A 21,464-nucleotide genomic window follows, 5' to 3' on the forward strand; every position below is an offset into this window, starting at 1 on the left:
CCGCGCCGCCGCTCCGGCCCCGCCGCCCGCCCGCCCCGGGGTGCCACGGATCCCCTCCCGGGAGCGGCGAGAGCAGGTTCCCACCTCCCCCCGCCGCCGGGAACCGTCCTGCTGAGCCGAGCGAGCGGGGGGAGGGAGAGGACACCCCCCCCCCCCCCCCGGAGGTGGCCAGACCAAAAAGCAAACAGAATCCAAACGGCTCGTGTTTTAGTGGTTGACTTTAATTCTGCACTGCGCTTTTACTACAAGGATATAAAGAATAAATAGCAGATACTCTTCATTTACATAGGATTAAGTCATTCAAACTGTTCTCTCTATTTACAATAACATTGTGCTCTAGGCGTTTATTCTTTTTTATTTTAAATCTGAAGTCCATAAGGAAAAAGAAAAAAAAACCCCACACACACGCTTTCCGAATAATGGAAAATAGCTTTAAAACGTTTTCTTATCAAAAAGTTTGGTTTGTGTTTTTTAATCCTTTTATTAAAAAAAAAACAAACAAAAAACCGACCTCGCCAAAGCGAAGCAACTTCTCTCTGGAATATAAATACCAAAAAAAAAAAAAGATACATTAGCAACGATCAGGGTAATAGTCTTAAAAATACAGTAGACGCTGATTATTTCACGTATAATACTGACCTTTTAATAGTATATTAAAACGGTGCCATATATACACACAATATACATTCTCCTACACGTTACAGTGCATTACAACGTTAACCAGAAAGCAAATGTCTTTTATTTTTGTTGCAGCAAAGGTCCACGTGAGTCCGCCGGAGAAGGGGCGAGAAGAGGGAAGGGCGAGCCCTAGCAAGAGCACTTGCACTCCGAAATGATGGGGTACTGGATGGGTATCCATGTGCACCTCTGCCCTCCCCGGCGCTGGCACCTCCACCTCAGGATCGTTAAATGCACGGACTTGGCAGGTTTGCAAACCATGCCTTCTGGGACTGAACAAGACCTTTTACTGTAGCAGCTGCCCACTTTGACGTACCGGGGCCAAAAGCGGCTGCCGAGATCGTTCCACGTGTATAGGACCGGGCAGAAGGTCTGGGACCAGAGCCACATCTGCAGCTTCCTGCGCAGCTTCTTGCTCAGCCTGTGCTTCTTGCCCGGCTGCAGCCCGTCGTAAAACTCCAGCCCTTTGATTTCGCTGGGCATCGCTCCCGAGGGTCTCTGCCTGAGCAGCAAGTCCAGCTCGGCTAGATCGTCCACTCCGAGCCGGTCCTCGGGCAAGGAAATAGCCATAAAGTTAGGGTCGAAGTGTCCGCCCATGAGGTTCCTTAGCAAGGTCTCGTTAAGATCCTTCTCCTTGGGGTCAAAGATAGGGTCCGGGTGCTCGATTAGATCCACCAAAGGCAAGTTGTCGCTGGGAGCCGGTCGGATGTGCAGATAGTGCTGGCAGGCGCCTTGCTCTAGCCGGAGACCCAGCAGAACCACCAAGGCGTATATAGTCACAAGGCACTGGGAATGATCCATCCTTGGGAGACCGGTGGGGGGGGGGAGAGGGGGGCTGGGTTCACCAAACAGCAGGGGAAGAAGGTGCAAGCAAATGCATCAGAAAACTTGTACAGGGATATCCAAAATAGCTTCTCTTTAAGGGGGATCACCTCCGCTCCCCGCGCCACCAGCAAAGACAGCCCCCTAATAAGCCCGGAGAACAAGCCCCCTGCAAACGCTCTCTCTTGCAGGCTTCTCAATAAAATTTCTGCTGGTGGAGCTGCTCCAAAATTCTGCTGCTGCTGCTGCTGCTTCTCTTCACCCTCCCCGGGAAAGGGAGATGCCTCTTTTTGTTGCAAATTCTGCTTGCTGCTGCTGCTCCTCGTTGTCTGCCCGTGCGTATGGAAGAAGTTGCTGCCGATTCTTCTTCCCGCTCCTCTCCGCCGTTTGCAAAGCAGCCTCCTCAGCAGCAACAGCAGCCACGCACGTTGGCACCAGTTTGTCTGCTTTGCAAGGACCCAAAGCCTTTAAATTTCCTGCACTTTCAGCTTCATCTCCATGGAAACCACAGACTCTCTTCTAACCCACCCCACCCCCCTTAAAAAAAAAAAAAAAACACAAACCCACACACACAACGCAACCCCCACTCCCACAAAAGTCCAGGAGAGCGCGGCTTCCCCCTTCCCACCCAGCAGACACCCTCTGGTGGGGAAGGCTGAGGCGGGAGCCGCCGCTGCCTCCCCCCGCCCTCCGCCGCTCAGCCGAGCCCGCCGCGCCCCGGGAGATGCTGCTCCCGCCGGGGCGGCCGCCGGCCGGCCCCGCTCCGCCCGCCCGGCGAACGCTGCTCTCCTCGGCCTGGCCGCCGCGCCCCGCAGCGCCGCTCACCCCATGGCCGCAGCGCGGGCGGCGGCGGCGGAGCGCGGCCTCTCTGCCCGCGGAGGGCGGCAGCGCTCCCCGCGGGGCGCAGCGCTCCCCGCCGCCTCTCCTGCCGCTCGCCGCCCCGCGCCCCGCGGGGCTGCCCCGCCGCCGGGGGCCGCCCGCCCGGCCCCGCACATGGCCCCGGGATGCACAGCCCGCCCGCGGGGCCGCCGCAGACGCCTCCTCCGCCCGCGCCCCGCCGCGGCCGCCTTCCCGGGCGGAGCGAGCCCTCTGCTGGCGGCGCGGCGGGCCGGGCCGGGCCGGGCGGGCGGCGGGCGCGGGGGGAGCGGGACCGCCGGGGGAGCCAGCGCGTCCGCGGCGCCTTTTTTTCTTAGGGGATCGGAGAAGCCCCGGGAATAAAGCTGCCGCGCCGGCGGACGCGGGAGAGGAACGACGGCGTGCGAAGCCTCTGCGGGGCGGGAGGGGGAGGCTGCCGCGGCCGGTGCCCAGCGCTCGGGGGCCGGCGCCGGGCGGGACGCTCCGTGCGGAGCCCGAGAGGAGCCCGGTGCCAGCGGCCCGGCGGGCTGCGGGGCTCCACCGCGGACCTCTGGCCGCTTACTTCGCAGTTTTCCAGGGACTCCTGCAAGGCTTCTCCATCAGAAGCACCATTTCCCGCTACGCCGCCAACCCGCGCGGAGCAGACCGAAAGCCTGCCTCGGCAGCAGATACATAAAACAATTTTAAACGAAATGCTACTTCCCGTGCAGAATTACTGTCCACAAAGAGCGCTCGCAAGGCACGGCGGGCGGCGTGCTGTAAGGGGGGGACGGCAGCCTACTGAGGTTTGAGTAAAATTTCCTGAAGTGCTTGAATCCCATTCCTGCAGGCTATTTAGGCACTTAGGAGCCTAAGTTTAATGGGACTGAAGCTTTGCTATTTCACCCAAATTATTTATGCGTTTGTTTAAATGTTCACCTTCAAATTTAGGTTTGTTAGGAAAGTAATCTATAGATCCTATTACCCAGGTTGAGCAATTTTTTCTAAAAATTAACAGTATGTTTTCAACTATTTTCACTCCCTCAGTTAAATTGAAAACAACTCTTGTTTGGCTTCATTCCTGAGCATGTAGGGCATTTTATAAATAATACATAACTAAAACCAATGACATGAAAAAGATGGAGAATGGCCTTGCTCTACACAGTAAAAGGAGCCCCACAGTGACACTTGCTGCTCTGATGTGAGTCAAGGATCTGCTGCTGTTTTATTAGGTATTTTTTCACCTGGAAGTTTAGGGCTCTGCCTTCATCTAGGACCTGATAAACTTTCATTGCTGAACCTTGCCATACATTGTCCCTGGAAAGAAGTGAGAAGCCACACCACTTATCTTTCAAAATTAAATTCCCCCAAATTCAAGGGGTAGAAACGTAAGGAACTGAAGATAGGACATTCTGCTGAATTTAGGACTTAACTGGATACGGCTTCAATGCTGAACGGAGCATGAGTAGGACATGGAGGTGGTAAGGCCTGCGCAGGGCCAGCGAGTGAGCTCAAACACAAGCTGCTCCTGGCTCAGGTTCTCACCCAGGTCTTGGGCCTGTTCACGCCACGGTTCCACACCTGCCTCCTGGGATTTCGCCCGTAGAAGCTGCTGTTCGGCTGCTGCGCTGAGCTGGGGAGGGTCCACTCATCCCTCCTTTACTCCCACACATGCCGTTTTTTGCCCACCCTGAAGGACTAAGCGTTTCTTGACACAGGAGCATAAGCCCGACCTTGAAGCTCATCAGCGGATCCACTGCCTCTGGGGAGGATTGATGTGACTGGTGTCAGGGGAGAGCAGTTGTGAGGACGGCGGATGAACCCTAGCAAGGTGTTAAGGTTTTTCTTTGGGGTGTCTGCCTATCTCTTTCTCTTTCCTCACTGTCTTTCTACCTCCAGCTGATAAGTCACCTGCAAGTCCCTGCATATATTTTTGAATTTGCTTTTAAACCACCTTGTTTAAACACAAAGGCACAAGTAACAACAGTAGGTTAAAATAATAGTGTTTTGAAGAGAAAGCAAAAATTCAGAAGTTATACCTAATATCTTGTTTCTTCTTTAATAATAAATTCAGTTTTACTCAGCTGGTATTTGAAAACAATTCCTTAACTACCAGTCTCTAAGTCTCGAAATAAAGCCTGTAAGGCCCATGTCCTGTCTATATCATGCCAGGTGTGTTTTTAAAACTCTGCCTTCAAAAGTGTGATCCTAAGGAAGCACTCGAAGACCTTTCTCTCCTGAACTGAGTTACCTGTCAGAGGAAATGCTTTCTGGAATGAGGCTGGTCAAATGGACTGATTTTTTAAGGTACTGAGAGTTGTTCTGAGTGGAGCTGGCGGGGGCATGGTAATTCCTCAAGCGCAGGTGCCCGCCTGGGGTGTACTGGGCTCCTGGCACGGCTGTGAAAGCTCGAGGGTTGCGGAAGTGACCGAAGTCACTTGTGGCCCAAAAATTTCTTGGTGAAATGGCTGATCGCAGGACTGGGGAAGAGCTGCCAGTAGCAGCTGCCAGAAGCCTCTGGGTCAGAGGGAAAAACAGGTTTGGATTCCTATCAGACTGGTTTATTTCAGGGTTTGCTGAAAGCAGCAGCAAACAAAACCTGGAGGTAAAGGGCCTGATCCAGACTCTGTGTAGGATGCCAGCCCTTCCTGGGACAGGGAGAGAGGCCAGCAGCTCATAGAGGCCTTAGCTGGTCACTCTACTGGCAATGGTGCGTGAAGCAGAGGAGAAAACAACTCCCTTTGCCTCAGCTTTACTGGTTCTGGAGTGCTGTCAGTAGCAAAAATGTGGTTTTTTAAGTAGACAAAGCAAATACAACCTTCAAGGCACACAGAAAGCCAACGTGGGCAAGAGTAAGATGCTGCTTCTGCATGGTCACATCTCTGATGAGGAGAGAAGAGATATGCAGCCTGCACTGCTCTGCTTATGACTTCAGAGGCACAGCTCCGAATATGTGAATGCAAAAACGCATTATGTAAGGATCTGATTTCAGTCCACAACAGCAAGGATGCACAGAAAGAATTCAGAATAGATTTGTTTCCCATTAAATCTACTAACAGGAAATGGCCTGACCTACTTCACCCAACCCAGTGCTCAGGGACATCCCACTGAGTTCAGCCCACAGTGTTGAATCAGCCTGGTCTATAAGCAATGGTCTCAAGCTCAATGCATGCACCACTCTCAAACATGGAGGGAATCTCACAGAAAGTAACAAACCGATACAAAACTGGGATGAGGAAGAACTATGCCAGGTGTGCTTGGGAGAGCCATGCCTTCCTTAGGAGTGGAGGCTTCCTTACAACTATTCTTGTTTCCCTTGCACTGAAAGATTATTTAAGCCATGATCTCATCTGTGATCCTATTGCCTTTCACTTTTTATTTTTAAAAATCCATTGGCGTGAAACAACGATTGTTACAGAAAGGAAAACCAACAACATAACCACGTGAGTCCTCTGCCCAGCTCTCATGTAAATTTCTCATATGGCTTTGGGCAATAACTTCCATAGCTTTGTGCCTTCCTTATTCGTGGAGCAGGAATGCTAGTCCTTGCCTTTTTCACGGAGGTGTTGGGGAGTTTCATGAGATGCCTCCAGTGCATCTATATCAATGCAGAGGAAAGAGACCAGTGTTTTACTAAAATTATGGAGGAAACCTGCGATCGACAGAGCAGACAACTCAAAATCTCTTACATTTTACTCTTTTGTCCTAGTGAGCTGCCAGACCAGCTCCCTCTTCCTTGGTCACACCCATATAAATTTTGTAAGAAACTCCTTACAGATTAATTTTCTATCCTTTTTAAAACTGTAAATCCCTAAAGAATTTCTAAAGGAGATGTACAGCTTTCAGACATTTTACATAGCTCAAATATGCCGTATGACGATCTACCCGATCTACATTATCAGCTACCAAAGGTCATGTATGACCTCAACAAGGAATCCATGCACCATGTTCTACTGCGTTCAAGCTCTGTTCTTTAGTCTGGGAAGGTTCAGGGAGATCTTGCTGGACCTTTGAAATGTGGTTCTGCATCTCAAGGTGCCTCGTCCATTTCCCTGCCCTGATTCACAGAAAGGGCCACAGAATGAGGATTGTGTTAATGGACTACACAATGTTAGCAAGTGATCAGCGGCTCTGAAAGAAAACAGTTACGAATCACATACTTTGGAAGGTAAACATTTTTTGAGAGAGTGAAGTTCTACCTTGAAATCCCAACAGAATGGAGACAGGGAAGGATACATTTGGCCAAGAACCTGTATCTGCAGTGATAAATGATGTATAAATAATATATTTTGAAACTAGTCTCTGGGATGAATGTTTTATAATGGAGTAAATCCTAAGACGACTTATGCATTAAAGCAATGAAAAAAAAAGCAAAAAAAAAAAAAAAAAAAAAGAAAAAAAAAAAAAAGAGGAGACCCCCTCAGATAAAATAAGTTACTTCTTAGTCTTCAGGTACATCTATATGTAGAGAGTTGTATCCATTGCCTTAAAAAAAAAGGCTGTAAAAGAAGAGAATAAAATCTTGCAAGGTCGTTGAAGAATTGCTCTATTTTTCTCAGTTTGTGTCATTCCTGCCCCTAAAGCACTGTGCCTCCTTAATTCTCAGCCCACTCTCCTCTTGCTCCTGCATGTTTCCTAAGGTATAGACTTTTGTCTTTGGAACAGAGCTTGTGCATTCATCTGCTGATAAACTGTTTATCTTAGTTTTTATGAGGGCGCCTTGCTGCAGGCCAGCCAGAGACAGGATCCTGGGTGTTTGTCTTTTTTTTTAAAAGAGGGTCCGGGAAGTGACAGGTATTTATACCTCCCCTTGGCTCTATATATCATGGGAGGTGGAACTCCACTGTCTCGGTTTCTCGCTTTTTCTCTCAGCAGTGTCTTCTGCCGTAAATCTGAATCTTTCAGAACAGAGTTTTCTTGGCTGCAACCCCACTTGGAGGAATTAAAGTTCTATTTATTTATTTATTTATTTATTCGCACAAAGTTTGCAACAGAGGAAAAGTTCTTCTAAATTCCCTCCTCCTCTATCCCACCTAACCATCCTACTTTTTCTGCCAATACGAACCCCTCGGCAGTCAAGAGAAGAGACCAGAGCCGGTTGAATGTCTCCCAGTTTGCAGACCAATTCATTATGGAGGGAGAGGCCAGTGGGAGAATTGGCAAAGATGAAACAGGAACCAAGGCATTTTTTATGTTAAAAAATGACACTTATATTTACAAGCAATGGCTCCTGACGAGGATTTGAATTTCCACACAGGCAACGTTGTTTATCCAAACAAACTCCCTGTAGCAGCATATATTACATATATACACACATGACAAGTAGGAATGTATTTATCCTTTTTTTGCCAGCCTGCTTATTGAGATAGACCAAGTTTTTATTATTCCTTTTTTATAAAACACTGAAAACAACTGAGTGACAGAGATTCAATGAAGTGAAAAATACAGCAACCCTCCAGTCAAGCCCTGCGTGCATGTGAGTGATTCATTGATGCCAGCTACTGAATAACCCCAATACATAACATCTCCCACCTCTGATATTTAAAAGACCTCCTCGCCCTTTTAGCACCAATGGAGCCCTTCGAATGTTTTATTGCTAATTGTCTAATGCTACGCGATGAATGGCTGCTCAACTGAAAATGACAATCCCTTTTCTCTCAACTACTTCATTTTCCTGGCTCCAGTGGGGGTGAAGAGGAAAAAATAAATCCGATTACATCATATTGAGTTTGTTGGTTATGAATGAAGGAAAATGAAACTTATTTTAAAAGCACTTCTGTCAACTAAGTCCTGAGCCCCCAGGTCCCCTGCACTCAGTAATTGTTGCCTCAGATGCTGCGGCAAAATGTTCCAAGAGACTCATGGGTTTTGTGGAAGCACAAAATCCCAAAGGCAGGGTCTAGCCCTGACTAGAGAGTGAGGGGGAGCAGGATCACAAATATATCTAACTCAGAAGCCCCAAACGAAATCTAGAATGGCTGCGCTTCGTGCTAACAAGAAGTATTTTGGCTAAAGGGTAATGAAAGAGCAGAATTCAGCCCAATATATAAAACAACTCCTGACTATAGTTTTGCCTCAAGAATAAATGCAGCAGAGGAAGGTCCCACAAATTGGGAACTGCTGCTTTATTAGACAGTCTTTAAATTTGCTCTGGCTAAAAAATCTGCAAGGATGAAGGAGTTTTAATAAGTAGAAAAAGATTAAACTGTGTGTCTTTCCCCAGCATTTTGTATTTATCACTTCTTTCCTGCTTCTTAAGCTTCATCCCTGAAGGGAAACTGATCTCTTCAAAAAGAAGTAGACCACGAAGATCAGCCAGAGTTGTGTGCATAACATTATCTTTGCAGCCGCTACAAAATGTCATGAAATACGAACTCACAGTGACTGGCTTGGCTGTGAAAAGCCGTATGTTCAACAGGATACTTTTCAAAGAAACTTGTACCTTTAGTGGCAAATGGAATGATTTCCACTTTCTCTCACAAATGATGAAACAGACACACACATGGGGGCATGGGATTAATTCAGATATAGAAACAGACACAAAGGAGACTGATTCCAAACCTGCTCATGTTCCATATGAAACTCTGGGTTGTGTTTCTTTGGCTTGGGAGTTTCAAGTCTTTGCCTGTGACGGCAAAGGGACCCAGGCGAGTAAAATAATGAATCTAGGCTTCCCAGACACAGATCTGACATTTGCTCTCTCCCTCTGACTCAGGCTTTGACTGGGTTCAGGGATTAATTAGGCCATGCAAACGAGTTAGGTTCTCTCTTCTGGCAACCTGGTCACGTAGGGAACCCCCACCCCTCCCCTTCCCCACACTCTCCTTCCCCATAATGAAGCATGACTGTAGTAAAACAAGTCTTTTGATGGTGCCTCTTCTCATCACTTTCAAGACAAACAATGTCCCAGAAGCCCCCCAGCTGCTTTTATTTTTCTTATATCTACAGTTACATCTTGGGTGTGTTTACTCATCCTCATTAAATATGTTGTTCCTCCCCCCTCCCCCCCCTTTTTTTTAATATCCTTCCTTTATTGCAGTTTACACAACACATCAATTACAGGATAGAGTTAAAAGGTTTTAGAGCCATTCTTGGGTAGAGGGCAACATCCCACAACACCACCATCTCTCAAAAAGAGTTGACACAGGGTATAGTAGGAATACGAGACTAACAGCCCTACAGCAAAGGAAGAAGTGGTCACAGATTACTACTTGGCTCACAGCAAAGCATCGCTTACATGTAGTCAACTTCCTTCGATAAGCCTGAGTAAGAACTTTGGGGTTTTTTTCATTAAAAAATACTAACATGAGAATATTACCCTCCTCCTTTTAATACAGATACTTGGAAAGGCTAAGATGGCACACTAAGAAGAAACAACCCAGGACAGGATTGACAATCAGCTAGACCTTCCTACATACACCTTGGTCTTCGTATCATTTTCTTTCAAGCAAGATTGAAATAATGACACTTCAGCTGAATAGCCTTGCTGTTTAGCATGTCTCCTGAAGCCATATCACCTTTTAAAGCACTTGTTTTCATAATAAACACATCAGTTCAATAAGATGTCAGACACAATGGCATATATTTTAACTATTATTTGGATTTGTTCTCTCTCTCTCTCTGTGCCTGTGCAAGTGTATGTGTATGCATGCATGTGCAATTGTTCCCATGCAGGAACAGCTTTTCCATTACTCCCATTTTTGATAGGATAATGTGTCTTTGGAACACTATTCTGTTTTTATTTACAAAAGGATCAAAAACAAACAAAAAAGAGAATTGCACTGACCACTGTGGAAGTTCCACAAGAGTTCTCTGTACTTCTAACATGTAGGTTAACTTTTGTAAGCAAACAGAGCACTTCAACTCAAATATTAGGTATTAAAACAGACTTGGACAAGGGATTCAAAGAAGAGACATGCCTTTGTAACAGCAAAAGAAGCAAAAGGAACACTGCTGCATTTAAAGTGTCTCATGGTAGAGATGGCTTTTTATACCACTTTCACTTAAGATCTCCCCACTTCTCCTATCAAAAAAGAAAGCAGGAATAACCTTGCTCTGCAGACCCTAGCCTAAATCACTCTCTCCAGGGGGACAGTTCAGCTCCAGGTATCAGAGTCTGCCTGTCATCATTCTGTGTTAGATCTCTTCAAGAGATAAATAAGTAAGCAGCCTTCCCCCACCAGCCTGAGGGCCCTTGTGTGCCTAGGCTTAGGTCTTGCCCAGTGGCTTACTGCTGCAGGACCTGAAGGGAGCGGGGTGGGGGGTGAGGTGGGAGCAATCGCCCTCCAACACTGGGAACCGTTTGTAAATTACCCTAAGCTTCCCTTAGTCATTATTCCATTAACTGCCTCTTGGTAGATCTGTCAGTAACTAAGCTGGGACTTATTTGTAGAGAATCAGAGGCTATTTGCTGTACTAAGTGAGCCATGAGAGCGAAAGGGTTTGGGATTTATTTGTAATTACAGTCGGGATTTTTTTCTTCTCCTTCTTGCCTGGACCCCACTGGTACTTTCATTCACATTCCCTAAGCTGAAGCTGGCGCCAGGATCACAGGCTGGCCCTGTGTTTATGTCATTGAGACTAGGACAATATTTCAGTGTGGAGCCAGACCGCAGGGATCCACTCTATAAAACCCTCACTAAAAATAGACAGCCGCCCTGCCCCCAGGCCCGCGGACTGCCGGCACCCTGCGTGGAGCGCAGCTCTCGGCTGGGCCGAACTCAGCCCTCCCGGCTGGGCCTGCTGGCCCCGCCAGCCCCCTGGGCTCTGCCAGCCCCCCGGCCCACCCTGCGCTTCCCCCCAGCCAGGGTCCCGGTGAGCTGCCCCTGGAGCTGGCGGGGCCATTCAGGCTACAGCTGGCAGCAGCATCCTGAGGGCTCCTCTCGTCCCCGACTGCTCCTTGCGAGTGGATGCGGCACCTCGAGGTGCCCGACTGGGTGGGAGCGTGCCCCCAGTCCTGGCCTGCGCAGTCTCTGACCAGACCTGCAAAAGCGCTGCTCAGGCTGCAACGCGGAGCCAGTGAGGCACCCTAAAACCCCACCGGCTTGCTGTGGTATCACGGCTGTAACCGGGAGAGTAAGAGACACCTGAAAATATCAGTGCTTGGGACTCCTCCTTTCCCGCTGTAGCTTGTAAAGGCGTTCAGAGAGACCCCAGCTGGACAAATCTGGGTCAAAGACTTCACCTCTGGCTGATAAATCTTTCTTGCAGCAAATTAAAAAAAGAGCTGAACATTTCCATCTCATAGCTGTCAATTTTATTCAAAAGCATGAACCGGGGCAAATCATTCAGCCTTTTCAATGCCAGTGGTGCGTGATCCCTCGGCTTGGGAGGATAAATGTAACTAGCGGAATGTCTATTGATTAGTTCAACAGCTATATAGATAAGATACGAGGTGCTTAATGCACATATTTTCAAGGTAAGAGCCTGATCCTGCAGCTTAGATCCTGACATGGGAAAGTGCTTCCTTCAAGAAGCCTGTGAAGTGACAGAAAAAGCTTGTACGGATTTTAATGGGCAGCAGAGCCTTCCAAAAGACAGCATCAAAGAGAATCGAGCTTCTTGATTCCCTTAGATCCCTGTTTGTTTAGCTGCTTGAAAAAGCATACCCAAAGGCAGCAGGCATGGGCTTGTGGGCTCGCACACACAGGTATCCCGAGAAGGGACGCTGCCACTAGGTGACAACAAATGCCGATCTCCCAGAGGAACACACCCCTCAGAGAAGAGCTTCCATCCAGATACCTGTCACTGAATCACTGTCCTGGCATCGGTTATGTTTGTTCAGCCAGTAGGAACCAGACCCAAGTGTGAATGTATGCTAAAATGAGCGGCAAAACTACAGCGTGTGAAAGGGGAAGAGCCAGATGCGGAGCTGTGATGGAAGGGGACATCAGGGTTTGGTTAACTAGAGGACTCGGTCTTGCTCTGTCGCCCAAGGCCTCGGCCACCCTGACTGTTCTCCAGCTGGGCTGCATGGCTCACCTTGTCTGGGTGCAGGTGCAGCCAGTCACCTGGCTCTGAGCAGACGGTTGCATGAATCTATGGCAGAACTGAAAACTGAACTCGGAGCTCTGAAATCCCAGATAGTGTGTTAAAACCCTGCTGTGCCACACCAGGTGCTCCTTAAAATGAAACTTGACTTTGATTTGATTGGGTCGAACTACACCATTCACTGGGCAAAGAAGCCATTTTGTAAAAGGAGATGAGACTATTGTGTCATGGACTGAGAACGTAGGAACATAATGGCTTCTTGTGTTGAAAGGCAGCTTTGAAAATTTTCGAAACATCAAGAACACATATAAAGCAGTATACAAGGACAGCTCTGGTTTTGTAAAGAGATTTATCAGAGACTTTTGGAAGAGTATCCAACAGACTTCACACAAAGTGGTACATGTACTCTGTACCATGCTATGTGTACTCAGTGCTTGCTCAGCGATTATTCTGTCAGGTTCAGCTTTTCCTGTTAGTTATTCACTTGCTTTTCAGCTAAATGTATCAGGCAAATGTTAGCGCAGTGCAATCAGGGTCCCTTTGCGGTAGGCATCGTGCATATGGTGAATGGCAGTTCAGGGTCTGAATTCTGGATCATCTCGATAGATTACGCAGATTAAAGGTGAGGAGATAAAAGCCCACAAAGCACAGCACTGGCTTGCCCGATGTCACAAAACAGCAAAACTGGGAAGGGGGCTCCACCTTCCCTGCTTAGGGCTGGTTCCTATCTTTTATAAGAGCAGCATGTTAGCAGGGATAGGCCACAGGGCCTCACAGATATCACAACATCTTCTGATTTCATTAGAGTGGACGTTAGTCATCCATTTAGAAAGGGAGATCCAAATCACAGCTGCATGAAAGGCAATGACAAAACTCCACATGAAAGAATAAGACTGTAGCTACAGGGGACAGTTGTGTAGTGTGTGAAATGCCGGTTGCTATCTACACAACTTCTCAAAGTAATCCTCGCAGGAGGGAAATACTACATAGACATAATTTAGTTTAGAAGCAGCCTTCTAAATTTAACATAATTGTTGCTTTTATAGGGCTTCTCGCTATGTTATCTGAACAGTCACTGTTTCTCAAATACCAGTCCTGGGGATAGAGGACCTTCAACTACCTTCAGTCAAAAGTGTGATATATAAAGGAATGAAGCTGGAGGGCCTTCGTGTGGAGGAAACATATTTTTGATAATGCACCATGCTCTATCACATGCCATTGGTGTCTGAGAAACAGCCCTGAATTGTTCTCACACTTCATGCTACAGCTTTTCGCTGCTGAGCAAATGCCATTTGTTCCCTATGTATTTCTTTCTATAGTCAGTGCGCGGACTTTCTTTTCCATCTTTGGACCTCACTGATCGTGCACCTGACAATGGAAATGCAATGAAAGGAGACTGTTGCAGAAATAGGACTCTCTGATTTGTTACAGTAATTAGATGCTAAGTAGTGAACGAAGCAGAAGATTACAAGAAGATAAAGGCAACGCTTGCAGGAACTGAACATCATCACAGAAAAATGAATCCTCTCCCTGTGTTCTGCCAAAGAATCCCCATGCAGTAGCGTGTAAGCAACTGAAAACTTTTCACAGGTGGCCACTTAATGTATATGTCTCATTTTCGACAATGCTTAAGCTATGCAGCCTCAGTTGGGACTCCATTCATAGCAGGGCGTGGATTTACAACAGCTGCAGTTCAAGCCAACTGGAACTGTGCTTTGAACATGTAAAGTCCTGATATGAAATATCAGCTCTTAGGTGGCTTGAATAAGCATACCCACAATTAGGGGATACTTGATAATTTTGACTGTAGACCATCTATGTCTTAGTTGCCCAGCCATAAAATGACAACACACCCATGATGATACTAGGAAGATAAAAAAGTACGTCCTTTCAAAGATTTAGTATTTATATTATCATAGTACCTGAAAGCTCGGACATGGACCGGCCATGTTTGGTAGCGTACAAATGCGTAAGGAAAAGGCATCCCTGCTCCCACAGAAGTTTCTAGCATAAATTAAACCTTTGAGGTATCAGATGATACAATAAAAGAAAGACAATGAAACAGTACCGTCTGCTGGTTTGCTTCAGCACACCTGTGCTCCAGCACCTATGCTCAATTCTTTTTTTCAGATAAAACAGAAAAAAAGTCTTTTAAGAGAAGGCTTAAAAAACTTCAGATACTGTGGCAAGACCCAGAAAAAATATTCTGTACAGCCTACACACTAGGCCATATAGCCGGAGCCGCATACATTTTGATGAACACAGTCTCTTTCAAAAAGTCGTGCTGTGAACTGCCAGTGAATCCAAAAGTTTTAAATAATGCTGAGTGCTGGAGAGGTTGCCATCACACAGAAATGATCACATATTAAGAGGTAAAAAACCTGTCTACATATACTATAGAAAGACAGGGTGATTTGAGTTTTCCACATAAACCAAAACAAAGTCTTTATTCTAATAATTTGGGTTTTTTTATTGCTACCTGACCAACCCAGTCAGATGTTAGAGCCCACTATCTCTCAGGCCCTAGGAATACATACTATAGGGATTGCTTCCACACAAGTACCTTATTATGTGATGGCTTTCCCAGCTAATTTGAAAGGTAATAATTTATCTTAATTTTAAAAGAAGAGTTGTTCTGAATCTGCAGCTCTCTGCATTCTTTTCAAGGGAAAGAGCAGACCTGAGAATTTAGCGATCAGCTGGATTTTATACATACTTTCAAAGGACTGCAGGTACTGTTGTGGGAGTGGACTCCCTTGAAAACGTTTATGGAAATGTATTCTTTCAAATCATTACCAGCCTTTCTCCCTACCCTCTACCATTTCAGGACAGAGTACCTGTACAGTTCTCTCTTTTCCTTGGCATCTGGACAACTCTTCTACTGTCACTGCCCTGTAGTCCTCAGCTGGCATAAGGATTCCAAAATAAATGAGCATGTTGTAATCAGGAGAAAAATATTGTGTCCTTGTGGTGTTGATGTTTTTGCAGCTCAGCTTCTCAATGGCCACCACAAGTTGAGTCGCATATTTCTTTACAAAAATATGCTTGCATTGGTAACTTGGCAGGCCAATCATTGAATAGACATTTAGCTACTTAACTGTTTACTGTTGCCAACAGAGTTCAGTTGACGAACATGAAATAGGGGAGAAGAGGCACCCTGACAAACAGCACACGGTTAGTAAGCAGGCAGGCGGTCTTCATGGCAAGCAGACCTTTACTGCAGCTCTGCTGGTCAAGAGGCTTCTATGAGTTTCTGTGAAACCCAAAAGCTAATAGTGAGAACAACGTATTCCAGCAGAATGTCTTTAAAGAGACAAAGATACTGACTAAATATCGTCTAAGTTTAAGCATGTTTCAAGAAATCACATAAGCAAAATAAGCCTCAGCAGATAATTTATAAACCTGCCCACAGGCAACTAAAGAAGAGCATGAGCCAACACTCAGAACCAGCACGGAAGTACTTAAAGGTGTGTTGCTGTGTACAGTCACACAGCCCGAGGGAACATATTACCCAGAGAACTAAAAGGGCAAGGATGGGATTTTTAAAGCACTCGCTGTCAGCTTAGCTCTGCCAACTTTCACTCTTTCCAAACTGTATCCAAACAGGTAGGTCTTACCGGTGTTCCTCTCCCAGAACCAACACTCTTCTTGGGGCCATTCAACTTCCATTATCCCTCACTCCTTTCAAAAAATTAAATTCTGTCTCAACTTCATTTCCAGTAGAACTGGATACATAAAGTCCCAATGTATTTCTTCCGTAGCCTCAGTGCTCCTACAAGTGTTTTTGCCTGTCCTCCATCAATTCACACCAAAACAACCTTCGAAGTACGCTAATTTGCACTTCAATCTGTGCCTTCTTGCCAGCCTAGAGGGTACAGGGTAGAGCCAGAGCCATCTATTTGCTCAGGCTGGAAGATTTAAGTCAAGATCACTCACATGGCCAATAGTCTTCCAACGTCCTTTCTGGAGGTCTCAGTGGAACGAGAAATTCTCTGGCCATAGATTGGGACAGAGCCAGCACCAGGAGCTGAAGTTGATGCTCCCACACCCGGCGGGCACTGCACAGATGGCAAGGTCACTGTCTGTGCAACACTCACTCCTGAGTGATGACAACCTGACCGATCATACCACCTACTCCTTCCCCAAACTGGTTAAGCAGTGCCGAGGTATTAGTACGCTACTCCTCAGGGCTCCCTGCATTCTCCAGCAGGGCTCAGCGGATTAGGACAGGGACAGAAAGGCCATAGAGGAATAGGTACAGCCCAACTGCACCATTTTTTTCCACAGCTGTTGATTTTTATGACAAAAGGGGAGTGACTGTGTGTTATGAAAGTCCACAAAATATGAAGCTAATAATAAACTGCTAAGCATTGTGGAGTCTAAAACTATGCTTCATTTCAGTGGCTGCTAACATGCAGGCTATTTAGACTAGTTAACAGTGTAGGCCAAAACAATTCCTGTATGAACTAAAGTGTGGGAGTCATTAACTGTTACGCCAGCAGGACTAGCTAAGTTATGCTGAAGATATGTACACCAAACGTACCTGGTGAAGTCACAGGGGAATGGGGACAATTGGTTCTTTTCCCACAGATTTCACATCAAAGAGCAGAATTGCTATCTTGTACAATCCAATATGCAAAACCTGATACTTTTCAATTTAAAGAATGCCCCATTATCAGAGACATTTTCCAGAGGCAAAGTTCAATCCATTCTTCAGTTTTTCTTGTAACTTTGCACATAGCCTTAAAAAAACCCCGAAAACAGACATTGGGCACACAAATTGGGCTGAAGTGCAATCGCCTGAATTGATGTTTCTTTTAATTACTTCATCTCTATTAATTTCTCTCAACTTTCACAGAAGTTATGTGTGCATGTGAATAATGCATGCATAAGGCCAAATACAAACTATTTTGAAAATGCAGCTCCTCCTAAAATTTTTCATGGGAATACATGCTGTGGTATATGTATCTTATAGCATATGTATTAAATATACTTTTAGAGTTCATCAGAAGTCATGCTTTTTGCTTTTCTTTGCTTAACAAAAGCTATTGGGAGGCAAATAATTTCTTTTTTTTTTTTCACATCCAATAAGAAACGTCAATTTAGAGAGGCAGTTCAGTGCAAAGGGCAAGTCAATCTTCAGCAAGTTTATCCAAAAGTTAATTGTACTCCCTATTTCTACTCCAGTACCCAGATACTGGGTCTCACAATGTAGTTTCTTTTCAGTGTTAGGACACCTTTACAATCTGAAGGATCCTTCTCATGAACTTACATACCGAACAGGAGCTAATAGCTCTGAGTCACCTCTTGGTTAAATGGACTAGAAAGGGTTGCCTAGGTATCTTGCTCTAAGGTGTGTTTTCCAGTCCCTGAATCATTCTTACAAATCTCTACTGATCCTTCTGAACCTTTCTGAAGTCTGACTACCCGAACAGGATGAAATACTTTGCTACTTGGATTACTATGCATTAATATAGATCTGTATGTGGTAAATCTGGTCATTTGGCAAAGAATTAAAGTTAAAATAATTGGTTAAACCACAAACAGAGGAGACATTTAGCAAGAAAAATACCAGTGAAAGACATTACTTTGTCATTTTGCATGAGATTTTAAACATGAAGGCTGAAAACTAGATTATTGTCTACTTGGAATGTAATCAGGTAGCTGATGGAATGCAGGTACAGCTGCATTCTCTCCAGCTTTCATGACTTCAGTGGATGCTGAAATGAATCTTCAGTTTGTTTTTAAAATTAATTGCCAAAACTACACTATATTTTTCTCAGCATTGGTTGAACTGATTTTCAGTAAACTGATTTAGCAAATAATGTAGAACATGTTGAAAGTGAAATAATAAAGCTACCTGTCACAAAAACAATGGACCTCTCATCAGCTTGCGCATTAGTCGGCCCAACCGCATGGATCTCACTTACTTCCTACTTGCTCCAAAGTGAAAGCTATCATCAAGCATGTAAAGGATATTCTATTCATAAATGGTAACTACGTTGCCTTAAATATAATTTTATTCAATGGATTTTAAAAATGCAATACCGGACACTGGATGCAATCCCTACAGAATGTAGGAGACCTGTGTGTAAGATAATTTTCTTCTGAGTTGCCCATTTTTCTGACATTGTGGGAGTTCGCTGGTTTACTTTAAGGAAAAATATTAACATAAAAACTCCAGCTGAGTAAATGTGGTTTTAAAAGCTTGTTATATTAAGCCTTTTATTTTGCCTACATTCTTACCCAAATCCTAACTTGACAGATGCAGATGTAAGAATGGTGGTCTTTGAATAAGTCCAGAATTGCATATATTTGTCAACTATTTATATTTTAACAAGCAATACAGTTTCAGTAGCCTTGTCCTTTGCAAACCTTTAGGACCCAATGCCAGCACAAAGCTCAACACAGAAATAGTTACCACCTGAGCTTACACAGAAGAGAAAGTTCCATTTCTATTAAAGTACAATGGATTAATGTAGGGGGAAAGTCAATGTTGCTAAATTCATCCTGAATGTTAAAACCATGGATTGCAACAGCATGAAGGGTCAGAGATGAGTTTGGCCTGCTGTGGCTACGGGTATCTAATTTAATTAACATTTACATTCTAAAAAAACCCCCATTTGCAAGTACTAAGTAATATGGTAAATATGGAACAAATTACCAGCAACAGCAGGGGAGATTTAAAATATGCATCTTGAGTTTGGAGTCACTCAGAAACCTGTGGTGATGCAATCACTCAAACAGAGTAAACTTTATGAGGTTAACTTTGCCAAGAATGCATGTGCAAATGGTCTCATCAGCGTGGATGACACAGAAGCTGCTCTTGGTTGTTGAAATGCCTCATCCATGTGGACCCATGCCTGAATCTTTTCACATATCAGGTGTTTCCCAGTGACTTCGAGCACTGCTTTTCGACCTCTCTTCTAAGGCACAGTGCAGGTCCCTGTCTAGTGAGTATAAGGCTGGTGGTGATGGCTGCAGGTTGCAGCTTGGGAGCTTCCGACTGGCCATGCCTCTGTGTGGGTGAGCCAAAGGCACGCACGCCCCACCCCACTTGTGTCACAGCCCCCATCGCGCTCAGTGATCACCTTAGAGCCCTGAAACGATAAATACCTGAGAGGTGGCGGCGGTGGCCATCGATGGTTGGCATAGAGGAAACCACCCACACAGGCTGAGCTTTAGCAACGTGGGCGCCATGTCCAGAGCACGGACCTGCTGTAACATCACAGCTAAGGGCCCAGGGGCTGTGGAAAACACCGGAAACGTTTTTTAATCCTAGTCGTTTATGGGTCCTTGGATAACTCCCCCCTCCCGCGCCCCGCACAACCCGTGGAGCCGATTAGGGCATTACATCTGGCGCGGGGGACCCCAAGCCTGGCAGCCGCCATTACCTCAGACTGCCCAGGAGAGGGCGCCGCGCGGCGCCCGGGAGACGCCATTTTGGGCGGGCGTGAGGTGAGGTGAGGGAAGGCGCGGCGGGAAGCGGGGCCCGGCCCGGGCCGGCGGTGTGCGGGGAGCGCGCCGAGGGCCCCTGCTACGTCCTGCCCGGCCTTGCCTTGCCCTGCCTGGGCCCGGTCCCCAAGCCGGGCACAGACGGCGGGCAGCAGGGCGAGGGGCTCCGGGCAGCGTTAGTCTGTGGCTGGTACCCAGAGCCCCACCTCATCGGCCGCAGGACAAAGCTTTTTCCCGCCACTGCGTGCTCTGTCACCACAGCCGCATCGGAGGTTTCTTCGGGCTGCTGAGGTGTAAACCTGCGTAACTCTGTAGAGCTGAGCTAATGGGCGTATTTAGTAGCAAAGTAATGAAGTTAAGGACATACTTTGGCTGGTAAAAATACATTTTTTTCAATTAAGAATATAGTGTTGCAATGTGTGCTAGATTGGTATGGAATGTGATGTCATTATTTATGATATGCAGCAAATGTAAAAAAAATAGGGTAGGAGGCTGCTAGTAACTAAGATCCCGGCTTGGAGTTGCTGGCATCAGGGAAAAGCTCTTGGTGTGCGGGATGGGCTTTGGCTGATGTCCTGGCGCTTTAGCAAACCAGGAGTGCAGGGTGGGAGGAGGCCGCTGCTTTATCTGCTGCCTGCATTGAAGGACAAATCTGCGAAGCTGAACAGCAAAACCCAGCATGAGTTAGCTGAATTGTTAACCCTGTAAGAGTCTTTTGTAAAATTCACATCTCTGGGTATCTGAGGTGTACTCTGCTTTGTGGTTGTTTAAGGGCTTCCTCTCCAAGGCCCACAGCACAGCCAGATCTTATTTACCTGATCACTGTGGGGACAGGTTGTGGAGCTGATACCACTCAAAAGAGGAGCGTGTATCTGTAGTCAAGCTGCAGAGTCGGCTGCAGGAGTACGGGGTCAGGATAGGACCATTAAGACGTGCAAAATGCTGGTTACACACATCTATCCAAATAAAAAGATAAGAAGCAGCTGAAATCCATGCAGGGGTACGTCCGCCTCTGTAAGACGGGGCGAGGAGTCGGCAGCGCTCGGTGGCTGCTTTTACAAAGTACCTGAAACAGCCCCCTCCAGCTGAGCCTGCAGCGTGCGAGTTTACACTTGGTGCATCTTACATCTGGAGACAAGCAGCGTGTAGCTCGTGTGCTGGATCTGTGCCAGGGTTAAGCCCCCAGTAGTCGAAGCTGGATCCCTGGTAGCACTCGTGATGGGAGGTCAGGCGCAATGAAAGAGCCCTAGTAGTTTGAGAAGGAACACACCAGCACCTCTCCTGATGGGAGGTCAGGCGCAGTGAGCAGGAGGGCCCCCCTCGTGCTGGCAGCTCCGTTCCAGTGTTTGGCCAGACTCCAGAAGATTAAAATAGAGCCTTAGACTGTCCCCTCGGCAGCACTGCCAGCCAGAGCCCTGACAATTCTGGGGTTGTACTCAAACGTGAGTCCCTCGGGAGCGTGGGCTTTACCCCTAACAGCTGAGGCACTGAGTAGGTCGAAGCAGGCAGGGTTATTGCTCTTGTGACTCAGACTTGAGGAAGAGAGGGATCAGGATGGAGCCACGAGAGAGCAGGGGATCAGAACGAAACCACAAGGCACAGAAGGGGGAAGGAGCAAGTGTGCCCCAGAAGAAGGCTTGAAAAAATCCTTGTTCTGCTGGGGCCGGGTTCAAAGTATCTGTAGC

At 46.6% G+C, this 21,464-nt stretch overlaps 1 protein-coding gene across 1 annotated transcript; it reads right to left on the bottom strand.

Annotated features, from left to right (window-relative positions):
* Positions 1 to 200: 200 nt before the first annotated feature.
* Positions 201 to 2,660, bottom strand: NOG (noggin). Its single transcript, XM_075111358.1, has one exon. It carries the CDS (start codon positions 1,477 to 1,479, stop codon positions 808 to 810), a length of 672 nt encoding a protein of 223 aa, XP_074967459.1. The 5' UTR covers positions 1,480 to 2,660; the 3' UTR covers positions 201 to 807.
* Positions 2,661 to 21,464: the final 18,804 nt, after the last annotated feature.

The sequence above is a fragment of the Phalacrocorax aristotelis genome, chromosome 16 (genome assembly GCF_949628215.1).
Source record: "Phalacrocorax aristotelis chromosome 16, bGulAri2.1, whole genome shotgun sequence".
Taxonomy (NCBI): Eukaryota; Metazoa; Chordata; class Aves; order Suliformes; family Phalacrocoracidae; genus Phalacrocorax; species Phalacrocorax aristotelis.

Bases quoted from the DNA above. Each gene is read 5' to 3' on its own strand.
- NOG (XM_075111358.1), bottom strand. From the start codon at position 1,479: ATGGATCATTCCCAGTGCCTTGTGACTATATACGCCTTGGTGGTTCTG.